At 56.0% G+C, this 24,050-nt stretch overlaps 1 protein-coding gene across 3 annotated transcripts in view; it reads right to left on the bottom strand.

The window, feature by feature from the left end:
* Positions 1 to 16,523, bottom strand: part of PLXND1 (plexin D1) — a 54,020-nt gene extending 37,497 nt beyond the window's left edge. For 2 of the 3 annotated variants that reach the window (XR_008381580.1, XM_053599161.1), the window contains exon 1: positions 15,014 to 16,485. Coding sequence is in view for 2 of the 3 variants with exons in the window: in XM_053599161.1 (XP_053455136.1) it covers positions 15,014 to 16,351 (1,338 nt within the window). In the remaining variant the exon portion in view is untranslated. Of the gene's footprint in view, positions 1 to 15,013 lie in introns of all 3 variants that reach the window. The other variant, XM_053599162.1, reaches the window with a different exon arrangement.
* Positions 16,524 to 24,050: the final 7,527 nt, after the last annotated feature.

Here is a 24,050-nt window from a genome sequence, read left to right as displayed (position 1 = left end):
AACCTCCAGCTCTTGTGCTTTGGCGATTCTCTTACCTCAGCCTCTCGAGCAGCTGGGACTACAGGCGCCACAATACCCGGCTATTTTTTTGGTTGCAGTTTGGCCGGGGCCAGGTTTGAACCCGCCACCCTCGGCATATGGGGCCGGCGCCCTACCCACTGAGCCACAGGTGCCGCCCTCTTTTTAAATTTCTTGTGGTTTTTGCAGATCTTAACTATTGATGATGTGCTCACCTGGTTGCAATGAGATGATACGTTTTGTTTTTTTGCTTTTTAGAGACAGGGTCTCCCTGTGTCACCCAGGCTGCTGCTATGCAAGAGGCCCTCACCACAGCGTCCAATTCCTGGGATCCTCTTAACTCAGTCTTCCGAGTAGCTGAGACCATAGGTGCACACCACTACACCACACTAATTTTTTTTTATTTTTTGTAGCAATAGGGACTTCACCTCCAGCAATCCTCCCACCTGGGTCTTCCAAGTTGCTGGGATGAGAGAATTTGTTGTGAAGCACTTACACAGTGCATGGCCCATGTAAGTGCCCAGAAGTGTTAGCTGATGCTATTTGTTTCAGACAGGATTATTGCTAATATTATTATTATACAATAAAATGCCTCCAGATGGCATCCTCTCACCTAGATGGCTCTCCCAGGTCCCCTGGTGCTCTGGATCCCCTCTTGCCCTGGACATTTTTCATCCCCAAATACAGGTGCCAGAGGCTGGGTGCAGTGGCTCACCCTCCTAGCATTCTGGGAAGCCAAGGCAAGAGGATCACTTGAGCTCAGGAGTTTTAAGAAACCCCATCTCTAGTAAAAATAGAAAAACTAAGCCAGGTGTTATGGTGGGAGCCTGAAGTCCCAGCTACTTAGGAGGCTGAGGCAGGAGGATCACGTGAGCCCAGGAGTTAGAGTTTGCTATGAGCTAGGCTGAGGCCATGGCACTGTTGCCTGGGCCAAAAAACAAACAAAACGTAGCTGCCAAAGGAGCCCTTCAAAAATGCAAAGGAACTATCCCCTGCTTATAGCCTTCCAGTGGACATTTTTTCAGGACACTCAGAAAAAATTCTGAACCCTAAATCCTTCCACCTGGCCAGGTGTGACCAACCTTCTGACTCCACCCCACACCCTCCCTCAGGGCCCGCCCTGGTGGGCACCGTGCATCATGGCTGGGTCCTGCCTTTGCTGCCCCGTCTGCCTGGAGTCCACCCCCCACACTGTCACACAGTGGTCCTACTTCTCCTTCAACTTCAGCCCTAACCTACCTGATATCCTGTGTGTGTCCAAGTTAAAGACAGTCCCAGAAAGTGGGTGTGGACTCAACCCCCAGCTGCTGCTCCCAGGCCTGGCCCCTGCCCTCAGCAACCCTTCAGCCGCAGGGTGAAGGTGAGGTGGGCTCCTTACAGCGGGGAGGAACTTTTCCTAGGGGTTATATAACTTTTCTTTCACTGAATCTAGATTACTTGTATCACTAAAAAATAAGTAGTTTTTAAAATTAAAATTGTGAACCTTTGCCCAGGGGATATGGGCTCTGAGATGGGAGACGGGCAGGCCCTGAATGACAATGTCGGGGTTTTCTGCACTGAGCCCTGTGATGAGCCCAGGCCAGCCAGGGTTGGGGGTCCTGGGAAAAGCTGCAGCAGGCACCCAGCTGGGGTGATCCACGGGCCAGGGCAGCAGGGGGAGGAGGGAGCAGGCTGGGAATGCGGCACCCCCCCCTTGCTGCCCGCCCTGATGTTCACAAGCCATTAATTCTGCACTGAAGGAATTTTCTAAAAAGCCTTTCCCCCAACATTTTTTTTTTTTTGATCCTAAAAATAAAATTAAAAAAAATTTTTTCTTAAAGGAGAAATAAGCCATCGGCTGCTCCAGACGACACGTCTCTGATGGGGAAGCTGGCTCTCCAACTGCCAGGGGAAATCACAAGGCTGCAAAGTGGCTAAAAAAACGGAAGCCTGGCCCAGTGGGAAGTGTGCCCCTTTGGGGGAGGGGTATAAGAGTCCTGCAGGGGACAGGGATTTCAGGGACCTGTCCTGAGCCTGGCCTGGGCCAAACTTGGTCTCCAGGGGCAGTTAGCTCCTTGGGTCCAAAATAGCACCCTGACCCCATCACACTGCCTGAAATTCCTCCACAAGCACCTCCCTCCTCCCCGTCTGACTTAGGCTAGGTCTTTCAAAACTCAAATTCCCCTGAGAACAGGGGAGGGCTGGACTATCCCAGCAGCCCCCTCCAATCTGCAAGAGCCATTTTCTCTAGCACAAAGCTGGTCAGCCTCTCCCTGATGAAACATGGCTCTGAATGGCCTCAGAATCAAGCACCAGCTCTCTAGTCTGGCATTCAAAGCCTTTGTGCTCCAGCGCCTACCAACTGCTCAGGGCTTTGATCTGGGTTCTTCCCTCCACCCCACTCACTCCCCCTGCCACATCCATCTCTGCATGCCCACACTTTCCTGCTGGGACCCCTGCACCTTCGTAAACGCTATTCCCTCAGCCGGTGACCATTCTACCCCTCTGAGCCAATGGTACTTCCCTGGGCACTTCAGTCCCCCTTGTCTGGACTCACACTGTTCAGGGAGTGCCCAGGCAGCAAGTTTTTAGACAGCCTTCAAGATGTGGCTCCAAAAAATCTCCTCCTCCCCAGGATGGCACTGTGCTGGCCACCACGTCCACATTTATCATTATAGCACATGAATGAGCTTCTCCAGGGTGTTTACTAAAGAAAGGAAACTAATTTTGACTAAAGTGTGAATGACTGTATTCAGCTGCTTCCTTTGCAAGCTGATAACTGAGAGTAATACAGCCATGATGGGTGCTAGAGAACTGAGGGGAAACTATAATAGTGCTTTCAGCATGTTTGGCAAGACAGAGGAGGTGGGTGTTCAGGCCCAGGCAACACCTGGCTGCTACTTTTGGTTCCTCTGAGAACCTCAGTCTATCTGTCTCTAAAGTGGGATGAACAATGGCCACTGGTTTCAGCTTTTTTCTGACGGCAGGAGGCCCCCTCCCTCTCCACTTGGCTGCCTCCTGGGGCCAAAGCTCAACTCTGCCCAGTCTCACATTAAAACTCTGACATATTGATTTTACTACCAACTGTAATTGTGTTGACTTTCCCTCCCCAGGAAGGCAGGTGGAGGGAGAGAGCTTCAAGAGCTCAGATTCTCAGGCTTCACATCCTGCCCACAGACCCCATAAAGCCTCAGTCCCACCACACGTGGCACTCTGAAGAGGATGGGGCAATAATGGTGGGCACTGTGGCAGGCTGAAAAATCCAGTAGTTCCCTCCCAGGTATAGACTGCACAGCTACCATACCGGCTGTTGGGGCTTTGTACTTGAGAAGTGAGGGCACCTTCCTGCCTGGAGTTTTTGATTGTTTATGATCCTGGGAAAGTCAGGTTTTCTTGCCAGGGAGCAGAAAGCACACAATCGCTTTTGGGTATTAAGACTGCAGGGTGGCTACAGCTCACCATGCCCTGGCCAGGGCCCCCAATCCCTCCTGAAGCACAGTCCCCTCCCATTTATCCTCCAGAGCAGATGAAGGAGCTTTTAAAACTGCAAAGCATAATGCAACATGGGAGCCTGAAAAAGAAAGAGGACATTTGTGGAATAAAGTCTGGAGTTTAGTTAAAGAACCTTTGGTGGTTTCTTAGTTTGACAAATGTCCATGGTAAGACAACAGCAATGGGACAAACTAGGGGAAAGGTATGCAGGAAGTGCATTTTTATAACTTTCTTATAAAACTAAAACTATTCCAAAGTTAAAAGTTTATTTTTTTAAAATAAAACAGGTCCCCTCTGCAGCTCAACAGCCTTCAGTGGTTCCCTAGTGCTTTCAACCTAAACCCAAACTTTGTCCCTGGGACCTCAAGGTCCTGCTCCATCAGGCTCTGACCTCTGCGGTCCCTCTGAACCTGGGAATTGGCCAACTCCTCCCTCAGTGGGTACAGCCAGGTAAAGCTGGTGTCTCTGGGCTTCCCTGAGTGGGCTGATTTGGCATTTGCTCAGCAGTTGCCCTCTGATGTCCTGTCTCAGGACCAGGACCTGAACAACTGCAGGTCCTGTGGCCATCAGGCCTGGAGAAGGCCCTACAGACAAGGAGAGGGTGCAAGCAAGGACCAGGCAGGGAACCCAGACTGAGGGAGGCCTTGAAAAAAGGGCCACTAAACCCTGCCGGATTGTCGTTTCCTACAAAGCCCAGTCACTCCCTCGATCCATTTACCCTGCAGCACTCCTCCCCTCTACCCTTCCTCAGCCACTCCAGGAGTCAAAGGCGGCAGTATTCTCAAGGTCAAACAGGCCAACAGTGGGCACATGGCCAGGTCAGGATTTGAAGCCACATCTGTAATTTCTAAGTCCAATTTCCTTCCTTCCACTTCAGCACACGCTGCCTCTTGGAACACTATGGTTCCACCCAGATGACACCTTCATTAAGGGTAAACTGAGGCATGGAACGAGGTAAACTGTGCCAGACCTGGGAGGGGGCAGCATGCACTTGGTTGTGGGTGGCCTCTGGCAACGGCCCCCATGCCAGGGAGGAAACCAACCGCCTGTTGCTGAGAAAGGAAATACCAGCACCTCCCAGGTGACCAAGATGCTTCCTGGAGGGGCCGGGGTGGGAGGGGATGGCCATGCAGGCCAAATAACAGCAGTCAGGAGTGCTGGCCCTGCGCCACAAAGGAAAAGCAGCCCGGAGGAGTGCTTTGGGGAAACAAAGGCACAGAGCGGGGTAGAAGCTTCCTCAGAAACACATAGTGTGGCAACTCCCTGGCTGGCCCTAGGCTGCCCAGACCAGGCAGGACGAAAGAGACAAATGGCAAAGGACAGCAGCTCTAGAGGATCCTGGCAGAACATCAGCCAGGCCTGCCTCAGTTTCCCTGACCCTCCTGGAGGAGATGGTTCACCCAGCACCACGACTTTGAGATCATCCAGGATAGCTGGTCCCCATCTGGAAGGGCTGTGTGAACCAGCCAGCCAGGCCACCCTGAGGGACACCCCACGGCCAGGGCATGAGATGCCTGCCCACCTGCAAGAGGCACAGCTGGAGCGGCAGGCCCCAGGCTGAGGTCTGAGGCCTGGCAGGGGGTGGAGGGGCAAAATGGGGACAACGGTGGCACCCACCACATAGGGCTGCGGGAAAGGGCTGGGCTCACAGCAGCCTTCAATACCGAGCACTGGAGGTGCCCAATCAATGTTCCCAACTAGCTATGCAGGCTCCCAAGGACAGGGACTAGCCACTCCATCATTTCCCTGAAGTCAAGTCTCCGAGGCCCTGACTCATCGCCCTCACCCAGGACAGGCTGGTGGGAGCTCTGGCCGAAGCTCCACTGCGCTCCGGCTGCCTGGGAACCCCCGCCACAGCTGCTGACTCAAGCAGCCATTGTTTTGTTAGCTGGACGCAGGCCCCCCAGACACTCAGCTCCCCCTTCTTGAAGCTGTTTCTCATTCTGGCCCAGCCTGGCCCCATTTCCAGCTCCCCTCCCCCCTGTCCCAGAGGAGCCACAGTGTGGGCTGGGCAGCCAGCGGCTCTTCCCTGCCCTCCCCCTGCGTCCGATGGGGGGTGGGGTGGCAGAGTACTTCCCTCCTCACCCTGAATGGTTTCTGTTCCAGCTCCCGCCCCTGGAAGGACTCAGGCCAGGAGCTGAGGGACAGCTACCTCTCCTAGAACCCGGGCCATCCCTCCTGGGCCTGGACGGACTTGGAGAGTCAGACTTACACCCCTTCCCTAGCTGCTGGTCTTCTGGATGTGTGCCTTGGTCTTGGTCTGGCCCTGGTGCCTGGCCATAGGCAACACCCTCCCTAAGAAACCCCAATCATCTGGTCCTGGAGTCATCATAGATAGGGCAGCTTGGAGCCCTCAGCAAACATCTGTGGGCTGGCTCCCATGTGCTGGGGACATGGAGGTTACATGACCCCTCTCTGGCTGCTCACATCCCAGCTCAGAGGCTCAGCCCAGACGGGACGGGACAGGTTTATCAGAATAACAGTACAACGGAATCAGCAACAAACAACAGTAACTGGCAGATACACGCAACCCACCTGTACTAACTCACCAAGCCCCCCCCCACACTGATGGGCTGGCACTACCTTACAATACAAGCAACTGAGGCACCAAGAGTTGAGGCAACTTGCCTGGGGACACAGAGCCAGAACTGCCAGATCCCAGCCTCAAACGCAGGCAGGCTGGCTCCAGCGTCCTCGCCTTAACCACAATCTCCCCACCCGCTGCTATCAGCAGCCACATACAGCTGCCGGGAAATCAGCCTCTTGAAGCAGGAAAGGCTCTGAGGTGCAAGCTGGGGAAACTGAGGCCCACCAAGGCGATGGCTGCTCCTGGAGGGCTCAATCATCTCAGACACAGACGGTGGCAGAGGGTAGAGAGGGTGTGGGGGTGGCCACCAACCCTTCTTGGCTCTCCTCCTGGGCCTGGCCTCCACCCCAAGGCCTCTACCCGCTGCTCCCCCATTATTTACCGATCAGAGCATAAAGTGCTACATGATTAACGCCCCCACTGGGGCCTTGCTGGCCTCGTAATGGAGCTGCAAGCTTCCTCCCTCCTCCAGCTCAAGATTTATCGAGTTTCAGGGTAAAGGACAGTGGATGGGGCGGGGAGGCCTCCCTGGCCCAGCAGATCCTGGCGGCATCCAGTATCAGCAGAGAGTGGGCAGTGCAGGGCCCATCCACCGGACGCCTGTCTGGGCGGCCTGTTTGATTCAGCCTGGCCCAAACACGGCCTTTGGAAGGATGAAAATGGCAGCGATCTGGGGGTAGCCAAGATCAAGTCCACGTGGCTGGCACTAGAAGACTTTCTGGGTCTGTCCCCACTTGGGGACCGGCTGGTTTCCATGGTAATCCCCACACTATTGTCAGAGCTGGAGAGGCCCTAGGGAGTCACCTGGTCCAGCCACAGTGGGGGTTCTGGGCGAGAGTTTCTGCCTCTGGCTCTTGCCAGCACCTGGAAGGACTAACGTGGGACAAGCAGCCACAGAGTCCCTTCAGGCACCAGATCAGCTACGTCTCTTTTCTCCCCAAGTCCTTGCTGGCTCCCCACAGCTCATAGGACAGTATCCAAATCCTTGGTCCACAGCAAGGCCCAGCACACTCTCAGCTTCATCTCTGGCCTGCTACCCAAGCCGTGTTCCAAATCTCCAGGTCTTTGCTCCTGCCATGTCTTCTGCCTAAAATGCCATGCCCAGCTCCAGCAGTGGAAGTTCTGCTCAACACCCCCTCCTCTAGGAAGCCTTCCCAGACTCCCTCTGACAAGGCTGTCCATGAGTGGCACCAGGCCTGGCATCCCTGGCTGCTCTGGGGGCTCCGGGGGAGTAGGGGCAGGGTCTGACTCATCCTTATTGGGGCCTGTCATAAACACAGCTGAGTCTCTCCTGGCCTCATAGTCTCACGCTCTGAAGAGTCCTCTGTCAGGAGCCCGGCCAGCCGTGAGACAGTGCCGAGGAGGTGCTGGACTCTAGTGAGCAAGGGTGGAGAGGGCTGCAGGCCCAGGCCAGGACTCACTCCTGTGGGGGCTGACCCCAGCCCAGGACCAGGCTGAGAAGCCCATACTACCCACAGGGGCCCCAGCAAGGGCAGAAATTCCCTGGGTCTCAGTTTCTTCACCTTTAAAATGGATTCATTTGCCCCTTCCAATTCCATATGGCTCACACCCCTTCAGTCTATGTTTTTGGAAGGACTAGGGAGCCAACGTGACAAGGAATCAGATGCCCGCTCCACCCCTTACCTGCTATGTGACTTCAGGAAAGTCATTTACCCTCTCTGGAACTCTGTTCCCCTTCTGTAGACTCAAAATAACATTCATCTCATTCACTTTCTGAAGAGATTCAAACATACCATACGTAAAGTGCGTTTGTAAAGAGCTGACACAGAGTAAGTTCTGGTGGCAGAAAAAGGGCTTCAGGGTGGCACCTATGGCTCAAAGGAGTAGGGCGCTAGCCCCATATACCGGCGGGTTCAAACCCAGCCTTGGCTGAAAACTGCAAAAAAAAAAAAAAAGAAAAAAGAAAAGAAAGGAAGAAAGAAAAAGGGCTTCCTCGCCATCCCACAGCCTAACTCAGGTCGAGAAACTGAGGCCCAGAAAAGAGAAGGGACCCGTCACTCCCAGGAGCACCTGCCCTTTGCCCCTTTCCTGTCTACGCTGTCCCTGCTCTCACTGCAGCAACCAGGATATGGAAACCAGCCTGTTCCTTAATCACCACGGAAACCAGCATCACGGGTGGGCAGAGCAGACTCTGCAGAGGGTGATTCCATAGGAGCTGATGCTGCAGACTCCTACACAGCCTCTGCTGAGTCCTGCCTCATTCCTCCCTGTGCTGACCCACTGCACAGATGGGGAAAATGGAGGCCCAGAGAAGCTAAGAGAGATGCCCAAGGCCACATCTGGAAAGGTGTAGAGGCAGGATTTAAATAAAGGGAGTTGGCACCAGGGTCTTGCTCTCATCTACCACTCTGGGCCTGCCTTGATGTGGAAGTCCTAAAATGTCAGCATGTCTTAGGTGGTGACCAAGAGGTTCCTAAGAAACCAGGACAGTGAGGCACTGGAGGGGAGGAGGTGGTCTGCCCTGCCCCAGTCACAGCATGGTCCCAGTCTGAGGGTGGGACCCCATTGTCAATTTTGAAAGGGATCTGTCAAGTTATAATTCACGTGGACATTCTGCCCACATCTCTCTTTTGCACACCCAGAGGGCCAGAGGGCTCACTCCTCCAGAGCACAGGTGCCTCCTGCCTCCCCAACTTCCTTAGGAGGGCATACCAGCCAGTCCACACCCCAGCTTCTGGCCTGGCCTCTGGAGATGCTCCACTGGCCTCACTGCACTCTGGGGCTGAGTCACTGCAGCTCTGAGGTGCTATCACAGAAAGGGTTTTGTACAAAAGGCTGGGCTGGAAAGGGAACTGCTGAAGGCCCTGTCAAGAGCCACCACCAACCAGACCAGAAAGCCTGGCTACGGAACCCGACTCCTACTAACCGCTGTGTTACCCAGGGTAACTATTACCCCCTCCTTTGGAGCTCAGTTTCCTTATCTGTAAACTGGAGATAATAATAACAACACCTGACCCATGGCTGGGGCAGCCCTGAAATCAAACGCGTAGGTGCCTATAAAGTGGCAGCTGAGTGCTGCTGCTCAGCTTGCAAGCTCAGTGGTGTGACGGTTTTTATTCCATCCCCAGAGTCCACGGGGCCCTTGCTCTTCTCACAACCCCATGGACCACCAGATACTCAGCCAGACGCCTCAGCCTCATCACAGGCCTGCTCTGCCCACCTCAGCCTGTGTCTTCCCGCCTTTGAGTGCTGCTGAGGCTGGGGCAGCACCAGAAACACCCTTGCCACTCTCCTCAGTGTCACCCATCCCAGTATGCCATTGCCTTGACACTCCCTCCTCTGAGTGCCCTCTGCATGGCCAGCTCTTCCAGAGACTGAGCACACTTTTCCCCATCGTCATACTAACACCTCCACCTGCCACTTCCTGGGCACTGGGTGTGAGATTTGTCTCCCCACGTCCTCAGATGGCGGCAGTAACTCTGTTTTGTAAAGAGAAAGCGTGAGGCTCAGAGAAGATGCATGACAGGCCCTGGATCACACAGCCAGCAGAAGAATAGGATTCCGCTTTACGCCCTTGAACCTGGGAGTGAGACATTCTCAGGGCTGGCAGGGATGTTAACTGACTCCTGGCCCAAGCCTTGTCTGCCTTTCTAGGCTGAAAGGTCATCCCAGCCAACCGTACTGAAACCACCTTTCCTGAACCCAGCCAAGTGTCTCTGCTCCCACTCCTGGGCATGGGGAGTTCATTCCCAGCCCCCAGCAAAAACCCAAAAGTAAAAGGCCCATCTTGGAGGCTCTCTTTCCCGCCACCCCCACCTAGCATCTAAGCCCCTAAATTGGTGCAAAAAAACTGCCTTCTCGACAAGACCACGTGCACCCACCCACCGCTTGCCAGTTTAAAACTGCCTGAGGGCTTTTTTTCCACCTTTACTATAAAAAGATACCTTGAAAAAGCAGCTTTGACATTTGCCTGTTGCTTTTCCTTTTGTTTTAAAAGTACAAATATTGGCCAGGCAGCAGTGGCTCATGCCTACAATCTTGGCATTTGGGGAGGCTAAGGAGGGAGGATGGCTTGAGGCCAGGAGTTCAAGACTAGCCTGTGAAACATAGCAAAACCTCGTTTCTACATACACAAAAGAAATTAGCCCCCACATGGTGGGGCACGCCTATAGTCCCAGCTACTTGGGAGGCTGAGACAAAAGGATCCCTGAGCCCAGGAGTTAGAGGTTACAATGAGATAGGATTGCGCCATTGCACTCCAGGCTGGGAGCCTGTCTCAAAAAAATATATAAAAATGCACATATTATGATTATTCATAAGTTGAGGAGCCTGGGCACGGTGGCTCATGCCTGTAATCCCACCACTCTGGGAGGCCAAGGCAGGTGGATTGCTCTGAGCTCACAGGTTGGAGACCAGCCTGAGCTACAGCGAGACCTTGTCTCTAAAAATTAGCTGGGCGTTGTGGCGGGTACCTGTAGTTCTAGCTACTTGGGAGGCTGAGGCAAGAGAATCACTTGAGCCCAAGAGTCTGAGGTTGCTGTGAGCTATGACGCCACAGCACTCTATCAGGGGGTGATATACTGTGGCTCAAAGGGGTAGGGCGCCAGCCCCATATGCCAGAGGTAGTGGGTTCAAACCCAGCCCTGGCCAAAAACTGCAAAAAAATAAAATAAAATAAAAAATACCTTTAAAAAATTTATTTTTAAGTTGAGGAAAAAGATTTGGGGAAGAAAGTTAGACTCAGCTGCCCCCACCTTGCTGGGTGACCCTGTGCCTCAGTTTCCCCCATCAACAGCATGTGACAACTTCCCAACTTGCTTGCACTTCAGGCTGTTATGTGAAAAGAGGGAGATATGCTACATGCAATGGAGGCTGATTTCTTCACTCTTACAATTTCCAGCAGCCCCAAATATGCTGACAATAACCAGGGACAAAGCTGGGGCCCTCCAGGGCTGGGGGAATGAGGTGCTCTGCCTCTGACCTCACACCTAAGCAGCAACTCCCTTTGCACTCTCTGAAGGAAGGTGGCGGGGAGCCCTTCATTGTCCTAAAGGGGAAGCAGAGGCCACATCCTGCCAGCTGGGAAATGGAAAGGCAAAGGCCTCTGCAACTGAGCCCTGGAGCTGTGGGCAGCCTGATCCCTGGTAGGGCCCAGGGGTCCCTATGAGGCCCCAAAAGTAGGAGCAGGAGGCTTGGTTTCTAGAGGGCTGGCCAAGCCACCTGCCTGCAGGTGAGGAAGCCCTGGAGACCAGATGGAAAGGCAGAGAACCATCCCCAGGTGCAGCCCCATCCAGACCAGTGAGTGCCAGAGAAGTCGGGCAAGACAGGACTGGGAGGGAAAGAGGGTCTAGGTCCCTGGCACCCCCCAGACCAAACTCACCCCCTCCCCAGAGCCACCCCTGCCTCAGCCCCCACCCCATGGGCACCCACCCCACCCTGTTAGTCTCAACTGTTGGGCCTGCATCCCACCCCCTGAATCTGTCCAAAAGCCACCTGCCACCCTCTATGCCCTCACCATGTCCCCAGAGAACAAGGCCATTCCTGTGTCCCACCACAGGGCCTGGCACACAGTAAGTGTTCAAGAAATATTTGTGACCAACAGAAAGAATTGCTTCCTGGAAGGTGGCACCAGCCTCCCAACCACCCTCCCTGGGTCCATCTCTCCTTCTCACTAGCTACCTATGACTTCCTAAAATAATATTAACAATAATTGCAGTCGTGACAAACGTGTGCCGAACACTCTGCTAACAGCTTTGTGTGTATTATCATTTAATCCCCACAATACTCCTGGGAGGCAGAGTTCCTATCAGCACTGCCACTCTGCAGAGGAGGAAACTGAGGTCCTCACTGAGATCATCACTCCTTTGGCTAAAACCCTTCATGGCTCCCGTGTCCCCAGGATAAAGTCCAGAATCTCCAGTACAGCCCACCTGCACCCCCAGCCCTTCTCTCGTGTGGTTCCCATTCCGCTGGCCCAGCCACACACCCCAGCCCTCGCTTCCTCTAGCCCACCTGGCTGCGTGCCATATCCAGGCCTTTGCACAGGTTGTCGCATCTACCCGGACCCCTTTCCTCTCCTCTTGCAGACTCAACCTGGCCACCTTCTGCTCACCCACCCACTTCCCCCAGAGGACTTGACGCCTCCTCTGGACCCCCTCTGCCCGTGTCCTCCCCTCACAGCATTGTCCCACGTGTTACAAGCACCTGGCCACACATCTATCCTCTGCTTGTGTGCACTATCCACAAATGCAGACATGCCATCAAGTTAGCAGCACATGGTGTGGGTCTGGGCACACAGTAGGGGCTTAGTTTTTGGAGGCATCCATCTGGGGCTAGAAGTAAGGAGGTGGTGGGGTCTTTATTGCTGCAGAACAAGTTAGGTCACTGCTGTCTAGGACCAAGCTAATAGTGTTCCTTAGAGTAATAATAATAAGAAGTAGTAATAACTGATGCCTACCCCGTGCTGGCTGTGTACAGTTTCCAGCACTTTACACTGATGAATTAATTTAGTCCTTAAAATCACCCTTTGTCACGAAGAGTTGTTTTATTGTACCCATTTTACAGGTTGAAGAAACTGATGCCCAGAGAGGTTAAGGTACTTGTCTAAGGTCACAAAGCTGGGCAATGACAGAGTAGGACTTGAACCCAGGCAGCCTGATGCAAAATCTAAGTCCCTAACCTATAAGTGGGGAGCTGACAACAGCCTGGAGCAAGAATTAAAGTCCCTCCCTCACACTCATCCATGCAACAGGCCCAGACCTGGGGCCTGGGGCACATCTAGGAGATGCTGCCAGCCACAGGATGAACACAGATGTGAAGGACACAGGGAGGGAGACTGGGGATGGCCTCAGAGGGAGGTCTCAACCGGGAATATGCTTGGTCTTGGGGTGTGGAGGAGGCCACTCTGCCCCTGGGGCTGTATCCCACAGGGAGAGGGAAGCCCCAGTCCACTTCAGCAGGGTGAGTCACTGTACCAGGCCAGGCTAGGGACAAGGACCGTGGGAACCAGGACAATTCTTAGCAGAGGGGGTGGGGGAACTGTGGCTGGCCTGAGGAATGGCACAGATCAGCTGACACCAAAGAGCCCCGACCCAGGCCTTGGGTCTGCCAGAGGGTGTCTAGGCCTCAGTCCGGCCCCCAAAGGGCCTTCCCTCCATTCAGCAATGGCTACAGAGCAGGGTTCGACTCTCCACTGCCCTCCTTCAGCCCTGAGACAGCCCCAGCCATGAGATGCCCAGACCCAGTCTTGCCAGGAATGTGGCTCTGGGGAGGAGAACTGTAGATGTCCCAATACAGCCTGGGCAGCCGCCCCTATCGGGCTGCTCCCTTGGACAGTCTGCTCTTCTCGCCACTGTGAACTTTTTTTTGGGTGGCCGGCTGGTTGGTGGGCAGCCATGGGCAGCCATGGGAGCTTGACCTTGGGAGAAGGAATCTGCGTTTTCTCAGAGCTCCAGTGTTCAGCACGTCCTCTGGGGAAGAATTAATCTCCTTAGAGTCTTACATAGCCTGAAGACCACAGAGGAGGGACGGGCAGGACCTCCAGGACAGCTCCCAAGTCACCAAGAGTCTGAGTTGGGCATTTGGCTGTGGGAGAAATAGGCTTCCTAGGGGAATGGCAAGTTGAAGGTTTGATATGGGCTCCCCAGACGCAGGCCAGGACGGAGAGTGCAGACAAAGCCCCCAGGTGTCATTTCAGAACCTTATTCCTCAAGGTGACAAATAGGGACCAAAAGACCTACTTCCCAGAAGTGACTCCTTGCTGGTGAACTTCCTTGAGGGGGACTGCACTATGTCCCCTCTGCACCCCTGGGCCCCTGACCTTGGCCCCCAAGGTCATCACACACGCTGATACTCACAAGCTGTTCCTCTTCCCCTGCCCAACCCAGCCTCAGACACCTGGCTCCAGACCACCCTGTCCACTCTGTGGTCCTCCTGGCCCCCATAATACCCCTTCCCACCTCCCTCTATTCTCCTGACTGTGGCATTTGCCCACCCCAGCTGCCAGGGACTACACTCACACACACACTCTGCATTAAGAGCACAGGCTGGATTCAAAGCCCACCTCTGCCAGTTCCCAGCTGTGTGACCTTGAGCAAATTACTGAGCCTCTCTGTGCCTACTTCTTGTCCTGCATAATGAGTATGAGAATAGAGCCTACCTCAGAGAGTTTTTCTAGAACTGAGAGTTAGGACATGTGATGCACATAGTAGGTGCTCCACAGTGTTAGTGTTGACCCCACACCCCTGTCTGGTACACACTAAAAGTGCTCAAATAATTGTTGAATGTGGGAATAAAAGTTGGTCTCAGGCAACCACCTGTTTGCCAACTGTGCAATCTTCCCAGAGTACCTACTGGTCCCCAAAGATCAGCGTCACCTGCCACAGACCTCCAAGTACACACCCAGGGCTGCCTTGTGGCACCTGAGCTTCTGCGGTTCCCCTGTCCGCCCTGCGCTCCTGTACGCTGTGGCCTGCTGGCACATGGGCTGGTGCACATGTCCCTGTTGCTTCCACTCGCTGCTCCCCAACACACACACATCCTCAGGGCCCGGATGTACACCTGTGTTCCTCCCTGCACACCTGCCACACCCACCCACGCATCTGCTAACCTGCAGTGCTAGCTCTGACACGGCTAGCACAGCCCTCCGAGACACACCCTTGGTCAGGAATGCATGCATGCACTTGCTGTGTGCTCAGCATGCACCCGTGACCCCAGTGAGCAGCTGGGTACCTGTAGCAACCTGGACCCCTTCCAGCACACCTAGATATGCACACTTTAAACTAGCTCTCACTTGAGTCCTCACAAGTGCCCACCTGCCCAGTGCAGGCGCCAGTTGTACCCCTAGGGGGACACCATATCCTTGCACACACGCTTGAATCCTCACACTCACACCTTTGACCTGCTCAGCACAACATCCGAGCAGTCACCGCAAGCTCACCCTGCGGGTCCCTTTTCCAGTCGATTTGGAGGACATACCTGGATATTGCGCTTGGGCTCGCAGGCTGGCCCGGTGCCCTGCACCACACTGTCCAGCACCGCCACCACGTCGGGTGCCGGCTCCACGAAGCAGGCGGTGCGCGCCTTGCGGATAGCGGTTTGCACGTCCGCGAAGCGAAAGGCGCAGAGCGCCGCGGGAGCCGCGCGGACCGCGGGGGCCCCCTGGGGCCTCTCAAAGACTGCAAAGAGCAGCTCGCGTGCGGCGAAGACCGACACCAGGCGGCTGTAGAGGTCGCCGCGGCCCGCGCCGCCCGCGCACTGCAAGCCCAGCTGGATGTAGGACTCCGTGAGCTTCTTGGCGTCGCCGCCGGCGCCGCGGGGCAAGCAGATGCGCGCCAGCAGGCTCCGCGCCTGGCTCTCCTTGTCGCCCGCGCGCGCCTCGCTGTTGAGCGCCAGGTACGCGTAGGACGGCGCGCTCGGCGGCGGATCCGGCGGGTGCAGGAAGGCGCGCACGAAGCCCAGCTTGTGCTGTTCCTTGGCGCCCTGCTTGATCTTGAGGATGTTGTCGTCGGAGGGGTTAAGGTCGAAGGTGAAGAGCTTGGCCAGGTCGCCGCGCGCATCCAGGGAGCGGATGGCGATCTCGGGTGTGTTTTCGAAGCGGTGGTCCTCCAGGCTGCGATTGCGCGGGAAGAAGGCGCTGCCGTAGCCGGTGTACGTGGCGCCCACCAGCAGGCGGCTGCCTCCCGCGCCGGCGGCCGGCGGCAGCACCAGCCCCACGGTGGACGCGTTCGGGTGGTTGGCCGCCACGTTCAGCATGCTGGGGAACACGGTGACGGGCTCCGCGGGCGGCGCGGCGGGCGGGAAGCGCACCGCCACGGCCGAGATGTTGCCCCGGCGGCGCAGCTGGCAGAAGCCCTGGTAGATGGAACCGCACACGACCACCAGCCCCTGGCCAGGGTCCAGTTGCAGGATCTTGTTGTAGTTGTCGGTGAGGCGCCGCGGGTGCTCGCACGAGGCCTGGGGCAGCTGCGGGGCGTGACACAGAGGGCTGTCGGCCACCGGCCCCACGGCCGCCTCGGCCTCCAGGCTCAGGTTGGCGCCCGACAGCTGGTAGAGGCGGTTGACGGCCGCCAGGTACACCGTGCCCGCCGCGCCGTCCAGGGCGAAGTTGTTGGTGGGCGTGGGCGAGGGGAAGCGGCGCTGGATCTCCAGGGCGCCCACCCGCGCCGCGCCCAGGAGCAGCAGCAGGAGCGGCCACCGGCCCCGCGGGGGCACGCGCGGCCGCGGCGGGGTCGGGAATGGCCGGCGCGCCCGCAGAGGGCTGGACGCGGCGGCCCGGGCGCTACGGGGTGCGCCGCCCGCGGCGCGACGAGCCATCCGGGCGTGAGCGGGGTGCGCTGCGCGGCGAGTGCATGGGGCGCGGCGCGGCCGGGATCGGGAGCCCGGAGGCGGCAGCAGGCGGGGGGCGGGCCCGGGCGACGAGGCGCTTCCTGCCCGCGCCAGCCGCCCCCGGCCTCGGCGCCCCGGCCCGGCTCGGCGGTGCGGCGCAGCCCGGGGGCGGGGCGGGGGCGGCCCGGCGGCAGACACGCCCTCGCGCCCCGCCCCCGCCGCGCCCCGCCCGGCCGCGCCGCGCCTCTCGGGCCCCCTCCGGGAGCCCCGGGGTCCGCCCCGGCCCCGCCCCTCGACGCCCTCGGGTCCGGTCGGCCCGCGCGCTCCGGGACCTTCGGCCTGGCGTTCGTAACTCGGGGCGCTGCCTCCGCCTCCAGCCCTTGCTCTTTCCGCTCTTTCTCCCCACTTGGTCGCCGGACCTGTCTTCCCGCGTCTCTCCTCCGTCTCTCTACTCGCTGTCTCTGCTCCCGCTCCGCGTGTGTGTTCTCTCCTTTTCTCGGGCCCTGCTTCTCCTCTCTCGCTCTGACTCTCGGCTTCCTTCTCCCGTCGGTGTCAAGTCCTTCCCACAGGCCTCGCCCGCGTCTCCTTCTCCCTCTTCCTCCGTTTTTCTGTTCCTGATGCGCTTTCTCTCTCTCCTTGGCTCCCTCTGCTGCGACCCTCTGTTTCTCTTCTGTCCCTCGGAGGCCCCCAGGCCTTCCCCCTACCAGGGTCTGCCCTATGTCCTGCTCCTCGACCAGGCGCTGGCTGAGCCGGCCCCTCAAACTCCATGATCTGTACCCAAAGCCCCAGTTCCATAAAGGGGTTTACAAATGGCAGTGACAGAGGGACCAGTGCTCAGGGGTCAGACATGCACATCAGGAAACACTAAGAAAGGCTGTCTCAGAGGTGTGTGCCAGGCGGAGGGGCAGGCTGGGCTGCCCCCCAGACTCCCAGAGCGAGGCCTCTGTCCTGGGGGTAGTGACCTGAGGACCCCGCAGGCGCATCCTCTGGAGTCACATCCCTAGAGGCTGCTGCCCTCCAGCACCCGCCAGGCTCTTTCCCTTTGCCCAGGACAATGGAAGGACTTAAAATCCTCCCAGACTTAGTGGAAGATCAGCTGCACCAGAGCTGGTGCTGGGCACGAATATTTGTCCTCTGAAGGAGTAGTCAGAGGCAGGTAGTGGTGGTTCAAAGGTCACACGCCAACATGAGAACCCCACACAGCACCCAGATCACAGAGGGTGGTCCCACAGCACTTGCCCTGACCTGGGCACTGTGCCAAGCACTTTCTATGTATTGACTCACCATCCTTACAGAGTGTCTACCCTCTGAGGTAGACACTATTAGTATCCCATTCTACAGATGGAGGAACTGAGAACACAGAGGGAAAGGGCTGGCCCAAGCTGTGCAGCTCATAAGGAATAGAGCTACAGGGTTTGAAAGCTGAAGACTTTCAAGCAGGGTCTCCTGTCAGACCCTTAGCTGCCACATGGTACCTTGTGGCCTGCACTCTGAGAGGGTCATTTTCCTTGCTCCCATCTGACCAGGAAGGAAGGACAGGGGGTGTCTCTGTGCGCCATGGGGCAGGCAGGAAAGGCTGAGCCTACAGCAGGCTCCCACTTCCCTTGTCCCTCCACCCTGGCCTTCCTGCCATCGCGCCTGCCTCGTTCCCACTCCCTCAGCCCTGGGTCTGGCTACCGCTTTGATGGCCAGAGGTGTTCAGCTGCAGGAAATTGGAGGCCCTCCTCCTGGTACCCCATCCATCCAATAGGACTGATATCCCTGTCTCCATCTCTAGGTGGGGAGAGCCCCTGCCCTGCCACTCATAGGAGCAGACTGAGGAGCCCGGCATGGGGCCTGCCTCAATGCCTCCTCTCAGCCCCACCCCTGCCCAGTATCCTTACGTCTCCTGCCATCTTATCTTTCTCTAGCCTTCCCCCACCCGGTCTCAGCTCTTTCCCGTCTTCTTGTCCTGCTGTTTCTCCCTCCCTTTGTCTCTCCTTCTCTCCCAGTCTCTACCCCTCCCCTTTCTACTTTCTGTGTGTGTGTCTCTCTCTCTGTGTCTCCCTCCCTATCCCCACCCCTTCCCTCTCTCACCCCTCCTGGCTTCCTTCCTGTCTCAATCTCATCTTGCCACATCCTGCAGCTCCCCCCACTGAGCCTTGAGGATACTGCTCTGTGTCATCTCATCTCCGACAGGCACATAGTGGATGGTGCTGGGCACTTGGGACACAAACCCTGCCTAGCCCAACAGTGATGCTCAGGAGCTGCCTCAGGCTAGGGGTCTTCAAGGTCTAAGGATTCTAAAATATAAGGGATGTGAGAAGTGCTGTGTGGCCTTGGGCAAGACACTTGCCCTCTCTGAGCCTCAATTTTTTCCGTTTTAAAACAAGGAGAGTCACACCTGCCCCAGGTGTTGAGAGATTGGAGAATATAACGTAACACAACAGGCACATCATAAGTACTTGGCAAACATTGGTTTCTCTCCCCTTGTGCCATTGAATAATGTACCCTGAAGCCTGTGCTAGGGCTTAGAGAGGAGGGGCTGGAAGCGTTGCAACAGAAGACCAGGGCCCCCCTTCTTGTTCTGTGACCCATGGTGGCTAGCTGAGCCATTGTCCACTGAGGGCCCTACAGGATCTTAGCTCATCCTTGCTGCTGCCGGCTGAGGTCCTGAGACCCGTTTCACAGATGGGGCATTAGCAAGGTGAAGATTCAAAGCCGGAACTATCTCCAGACCTTGTGCTTTCCTCCACCTATTAGCAGGGAGCGCCGTTAGGCCGGATTGGGTCATGGTGAAAGCTACCTATACCGCTGGCTGAGCAGAGATGAACACAAGTAGGGACAGAAGGAATGAATGAAGGAGTGAAAAAACTCACATCTTCCCTGGCCTTGCCAAGATGCTACAGGATGTCTGCCCACAGGGTGGTAGAGATGGGTGGTACCAAGGAGAAGAGTTAGGTGGGACCCGGCATTAACTACTCAGAATTGACTGACTGGACCAAAGCAGCCCTGCGTTCTCAGCTCCACGAATCACACCCCTTCAGGCCCTTTTCAGTTTTTGTTCAGGTCTTGTGATTTTATCAAGGAAAAGGGCTGGGGCTGGGGCTAACATGTTTTTAATGACTCTGTAACATTTGTCATTGTCCCTTCTTAATAGCAAGCAGGTCTGCAGCTCAGGCCTGTTAGCATCAAGGTTCTAGAATTTACCGGAGTGCTTCATTTTCTTTACATTTGCAGTTACTTTCAGGGTTTGGCACGGGGTCCTGCTTTTCCATGTACGGTAATGATGTAAAACTTACTTGATAAATGCATTTAATGAAGTCTTTAAATGTGTGTTTAAGACAAATATGAAGTAGGTCATAATTCAGGTATAAAAATGCTTGAAATTTGGGAAAGTTGGGAAATGTCCAGTGGCCTGGCTGGGGCAGGTCTTTGCCTGGAGCACCCAGGGCTCAGTTGCTGGGCTGCCCAGAGAGGGTGGGCCTGGACCCCCCATCCTGTCCTGTCCATTCTGGGCTCTCTGGCTTCCCAGGGCAGAGCTGGGAGGAGGAGGAGGAAATGTTTTTCTTCTTCAATTGGCAAAAATAACAGTGGGGCCAGGGCTGCAGTGGGAGGAAGGGGCTCCTGCCCTCTCACCCCGCCGGCCTGGCCTCAGAGAACATTTTTCCGTTTTTCCCAGCAGGAAATACTCCTGACAAGCTGACTCCTCGGAGCACTGCCTTATCGACAGGAAGGTGCTGGAAACAGCTCAGCACCCCAGCCACGGGCCTAGATAGTGGCAGGAGCTGTCACTGTAGCTTCTTGGGGGCTTGATCTGTCTCATTTCTCCTGGAGGTGGGTTTTATCAGCCCCATCTCACTGAGGGCCAGAGAGGTGGCCCCACTGTCCTGCTGCACAGCTCACTGGTGTCCACACCCTGCTCTAGGCTGAGCAGCTCTCTGCCCCCGCCCTGGAGTTGAGAGACCTGAGTTCCAGGCCCAGCTCTGCCCGGAAGCACCTGTGTGACCATGATAGCGCCACTGTTCCTTTATGCCTCAGTTTCCAATCAGGAAAGGGGGAGTATAGTCTGTTTCCCGGGGCTGCTGTGAGGATGGAAACATACACAGGCGTCACAGTGCCGGGCACGTCATGAGTGTGGCACCTGCTGACTTTGTTGCTCTGGATCTTGGGGTTCCTCTGCCCTAGACTCTGGAGAGAAGCCATGTGGCCTCTGAAATGGATCACCACAGCCCCAGCAGAGTTCCCGTCCTAGATAATGATCGTCAGCCTCCTAGTGGCTGCCATGAGGAGGTGCCCTCAGTGGCCAGTGCCAGGAAGGGCTTTGATGCAGGAGTCCCCTCCTTTAAGTAACTCATCAGAGGGTCGCCAGAGGCCTGTGTGATTATTCCCTCTCCCCTTCTCATAAACAGGGATGCCAAGGCTCAGAGACACCTAGAGGCCTGCCTGAGGTCACCTGCAAATACGTAGCAGAAGTGAAACGCTACCCGCTTTGCCCTCCCACACTGGATCTCTCCTGTCATTGCTGCCACATCCCCCTGGTGTAGACCAGGAGGGGTGAGGTAACCTGGGCTGACAGGAGGCTGAGCCCCCATTACACTAATGTGTTTAAATTACAGACAACTGGCCTGGCTTCACTGCTGCTGTTTCCCTGCAAGTCCTGGGCCCCTACTACAGATGTCATGGAAAACCAGGGTCTTCTGTCCCCCTTCCCATTCCAGGGGCCTCCTCCTGGGCTCTGGATTATTCCTGCCCCCTCCTTCTCTGGATGCCACCCTGGGGCATCTGGTTTCAGGACCAGGACCTGTGGCCTGCTCTCAGCCCCCGAGTCATTTCTCTTCTTTTTGTGTCCCTGTGAAGCTGGAGGAAATGGTTCTCATTCCTGTGTGTAAGTGATGCCCTTTCCTGACTCCAGGCAAGTCCTTTCCCTCTGTGGTCAAGGGACTTGCAGCCAGGGTGGGGACCCAAGTCCCTGTGCACTCATAGCGGGCGCCTGGCCTGCCGAGCCCCCGTATGTCTCCTTTGTGCTGTGTGAGTGGATAATGGGCAGCATTCTCAGACGTCCAGTCATGGGTCTGGGCCCCAGAAAGGACCTCGGCAGCTCCACACTGAGGCCTCTGTCCAGCAGCAGCAGCAGAGGGGCTGGGTTGCCCCGGGGGCCCCCACCCACATTCCCAGGCTGCTGCTATCTCCCAGAGAAAGGGGCTGAGCAGGCTGGGAGGCAAGCACTCCCTGAGTGTGTCCCCCAAGGACAGGAGCCACGAGAAGTCAGGGCAAGTCCAGAGCTCATAAGGATGGGAAGTTGTATGGTTGTGCACCTACTGTGTGCTAGAGGTTTGCTAGCCAGGCCTTACAAAAGCCACCCAATGGCTGTGCCATTGGCCCCATTTGATGAATCAGTAAACTGAGGCTCGGAGATGTAAGGCGCTGGCCTGGATTTGAACCTGTCTGTCTAACCATGTGCATTCCAGTGGGTGTTGATTGAGCACCTACTATTTGCCCCAGAGACACGGCAATAGGTGTGACTGAGGCAGTGGGGCTGAGGTTATACCCAGGAGCCATCAGATCGCCAGGCTGTTGGCAACCAGCACGTCAGGCCTCCTCGGGCAGGTGTGGCCTGAGCAGGTGTATGACGCACACGCCGTCAGTAAATGTTCATCATGAACCTCATCTTCAGAGGAGACCGAAGCTCGAGAGGAAGCACCTCTCCTGGGGCCCTCTAGCTGCTCAGGGTGGAGATGGGATTTTCACTCAGGTCTGGCTGGTCCCTATTCTCCAGTGGTGGGGCCCAGTGAGGGGCGGGGGCCACCCCAGTCAAGGTTGTCATCTGGTGGTCCTGGGCCTTGGTGCACCAGAGAAGTCCCTTCACCTCTGTAGGCCTGAGTTTCCACACCTGTGAAATGGGTATAAGAATCACTGTCTCTTCAGGCTATGGGGATGAACTGCGATAATCCCTGTAGGACATTTAGCCAGACCTGACCCATGAGTAATACTCTATTAGTGACATTCTTCAGTCATTGCTGGCCAAGGTGTCATTCTTTCTACCCTTCCCCCTGGCTCTGATTTTGCCAAGTCCTACCGTGCCTGGCTTAGGCTCAGAGCTCAGAGCTGGCTCCATTGGTTTGTCAGGTGCCCACAGGACAGCTTTTTTCCATGTCCCCTTACATACTGTGTCCCCTGCCTGCTCTCCAGGGCTTCATATCAAGACCCATCCTGCCCCTCCAGACTTACCCTCCTCTAGGCCTGTAAATGGGACTTAACATCTGCCTCCCTACTGAGCTGGCCAGTGTTTAGTCTCTGCCCACAGCAGGGGCTGGGATTTCCTCAATGGTCCTGGAGTCTGGAACTCAGCAGTTCCTGCAGGCACCTCAGCCTCCCCAGGACCCCTGACCCCAACCTGCAGAGCAAGTGCATGAGCTTCTGCCTCTTGGTAGATAACAAAACAACAACACTGCCCTTGTAATCCCAGCTACTCAGGAGGCTGAACTGGGAGGACTGCTTGAGCCTGGGAACTCAGCCTGGGCAACATAGTGAGACCCCATTTCTTCAAAACAGTAATAAAAGTACAGCCCTTCTATGGTCTAGGCCCAGTTCTAAGCACCTTGCCTATATTAATTTATTTAAACTCTATAACAACCCTACAAAATGGTGCCATTATCCTGCATTTTCGGGTGGGGAAACAGGCAGAAGGTGGTAAAGTGATTTGTCTGAGGTCACCAGCTGGTAGGCGATGGAGCCTGGATTCCAGAGTCCTCATTCTCAATGAACTTGTATTTCTGTGGCCCCAGGCCCAAGGCCAGTAGGCTCAGCATATTCTCTAAGTCTCTGCCTGGCACACACACCCCTCTTTAGACAAATGCCCACCCTGTAAGGTCTCTTGGTCCCCTTTATACCCCAGTAAACTTAGGAGAACTGTTTTCTCACCGTTGATGTCTGCTAGGAGACCCGGATGGAACAGAGCTGTCCCTGGGAGCCTCAGAGATTGGCCAGGAAGTTACGGGCTGAAATTGAGGTGAGTCTACTTCCCCACTGGGCCCCTCTTCCAGCTTCCCCCAGACCTCACCACTTGGTTCTATCCCAGTCAATTCAGCAGGGACTGACAAGGCCCCACTCATCTCTGACACCGCTGCTGGCTCTGAAAAGAGTGAGGGCGAGGGAGTCAGTGCCTGTCCCTGGGGTATATGAGCAGGAGGCCTTGATGAGAGAGGCCTACCCCAGGTGTGGCCCCAAATTGGACTAACTGCTTGGTTCTGAGACCCCACTCAGCTGAGCCCCTGCTGTGCGGTGAGTATACCCGCCAACTGGGATAATCCTCACCACGTAGAACAGGGCAATTGAGGGGCTCTCGGGGTCAGCTGCTCTTGGGGTGGATAGGAGACGCTGATGTGGGCAAGCAGGGTCCAGGTGTGTCTCTCAGCCCTGCCCCAGGGAGACAGTCCTCAATCAAATAACTCAGATAGTGACATAACTGCAAAGGGCCACCCGTCCTGTGAAGGTGCTGTCCCAGGTGGTTCTGGGAGAGTTCCTCTCAGGAACACAGAGCCCCTCTTCCTCAGGGACCCCTGGGATGAGGTCTGTAACATGCTGAGCAGTCAGGAGGGTGGAGAGAGAGCTTTCCCCACAGGGCACAAGGACAGATGCCAGGAGGTAGGTGGCAGCAGGAGCTCTAAAGGGACAAAAAGGGGTCTTTGTGGGGGAGCAGAAGAAA

This window comes from Nycticebus coucang, chromosome 8 (genome assembly GCF_027406575.1).
Source record: "Nycticebus coucang isolate mNycCou1 chromosome 8, mNycCou1.pri, whole genome shotgun sequence".
Lineage (NCBI taxonomy): Eukaryota > Metazoa > Chordata > Mammalia > Primates > Lorisidae > Nycticebus > Nycticebus coucang.
The sequence above is the reverse complement of the archived record's forward strand: the minus strand, read 5'-3'. Positions and strand labels throughout refer to the sequence as shown.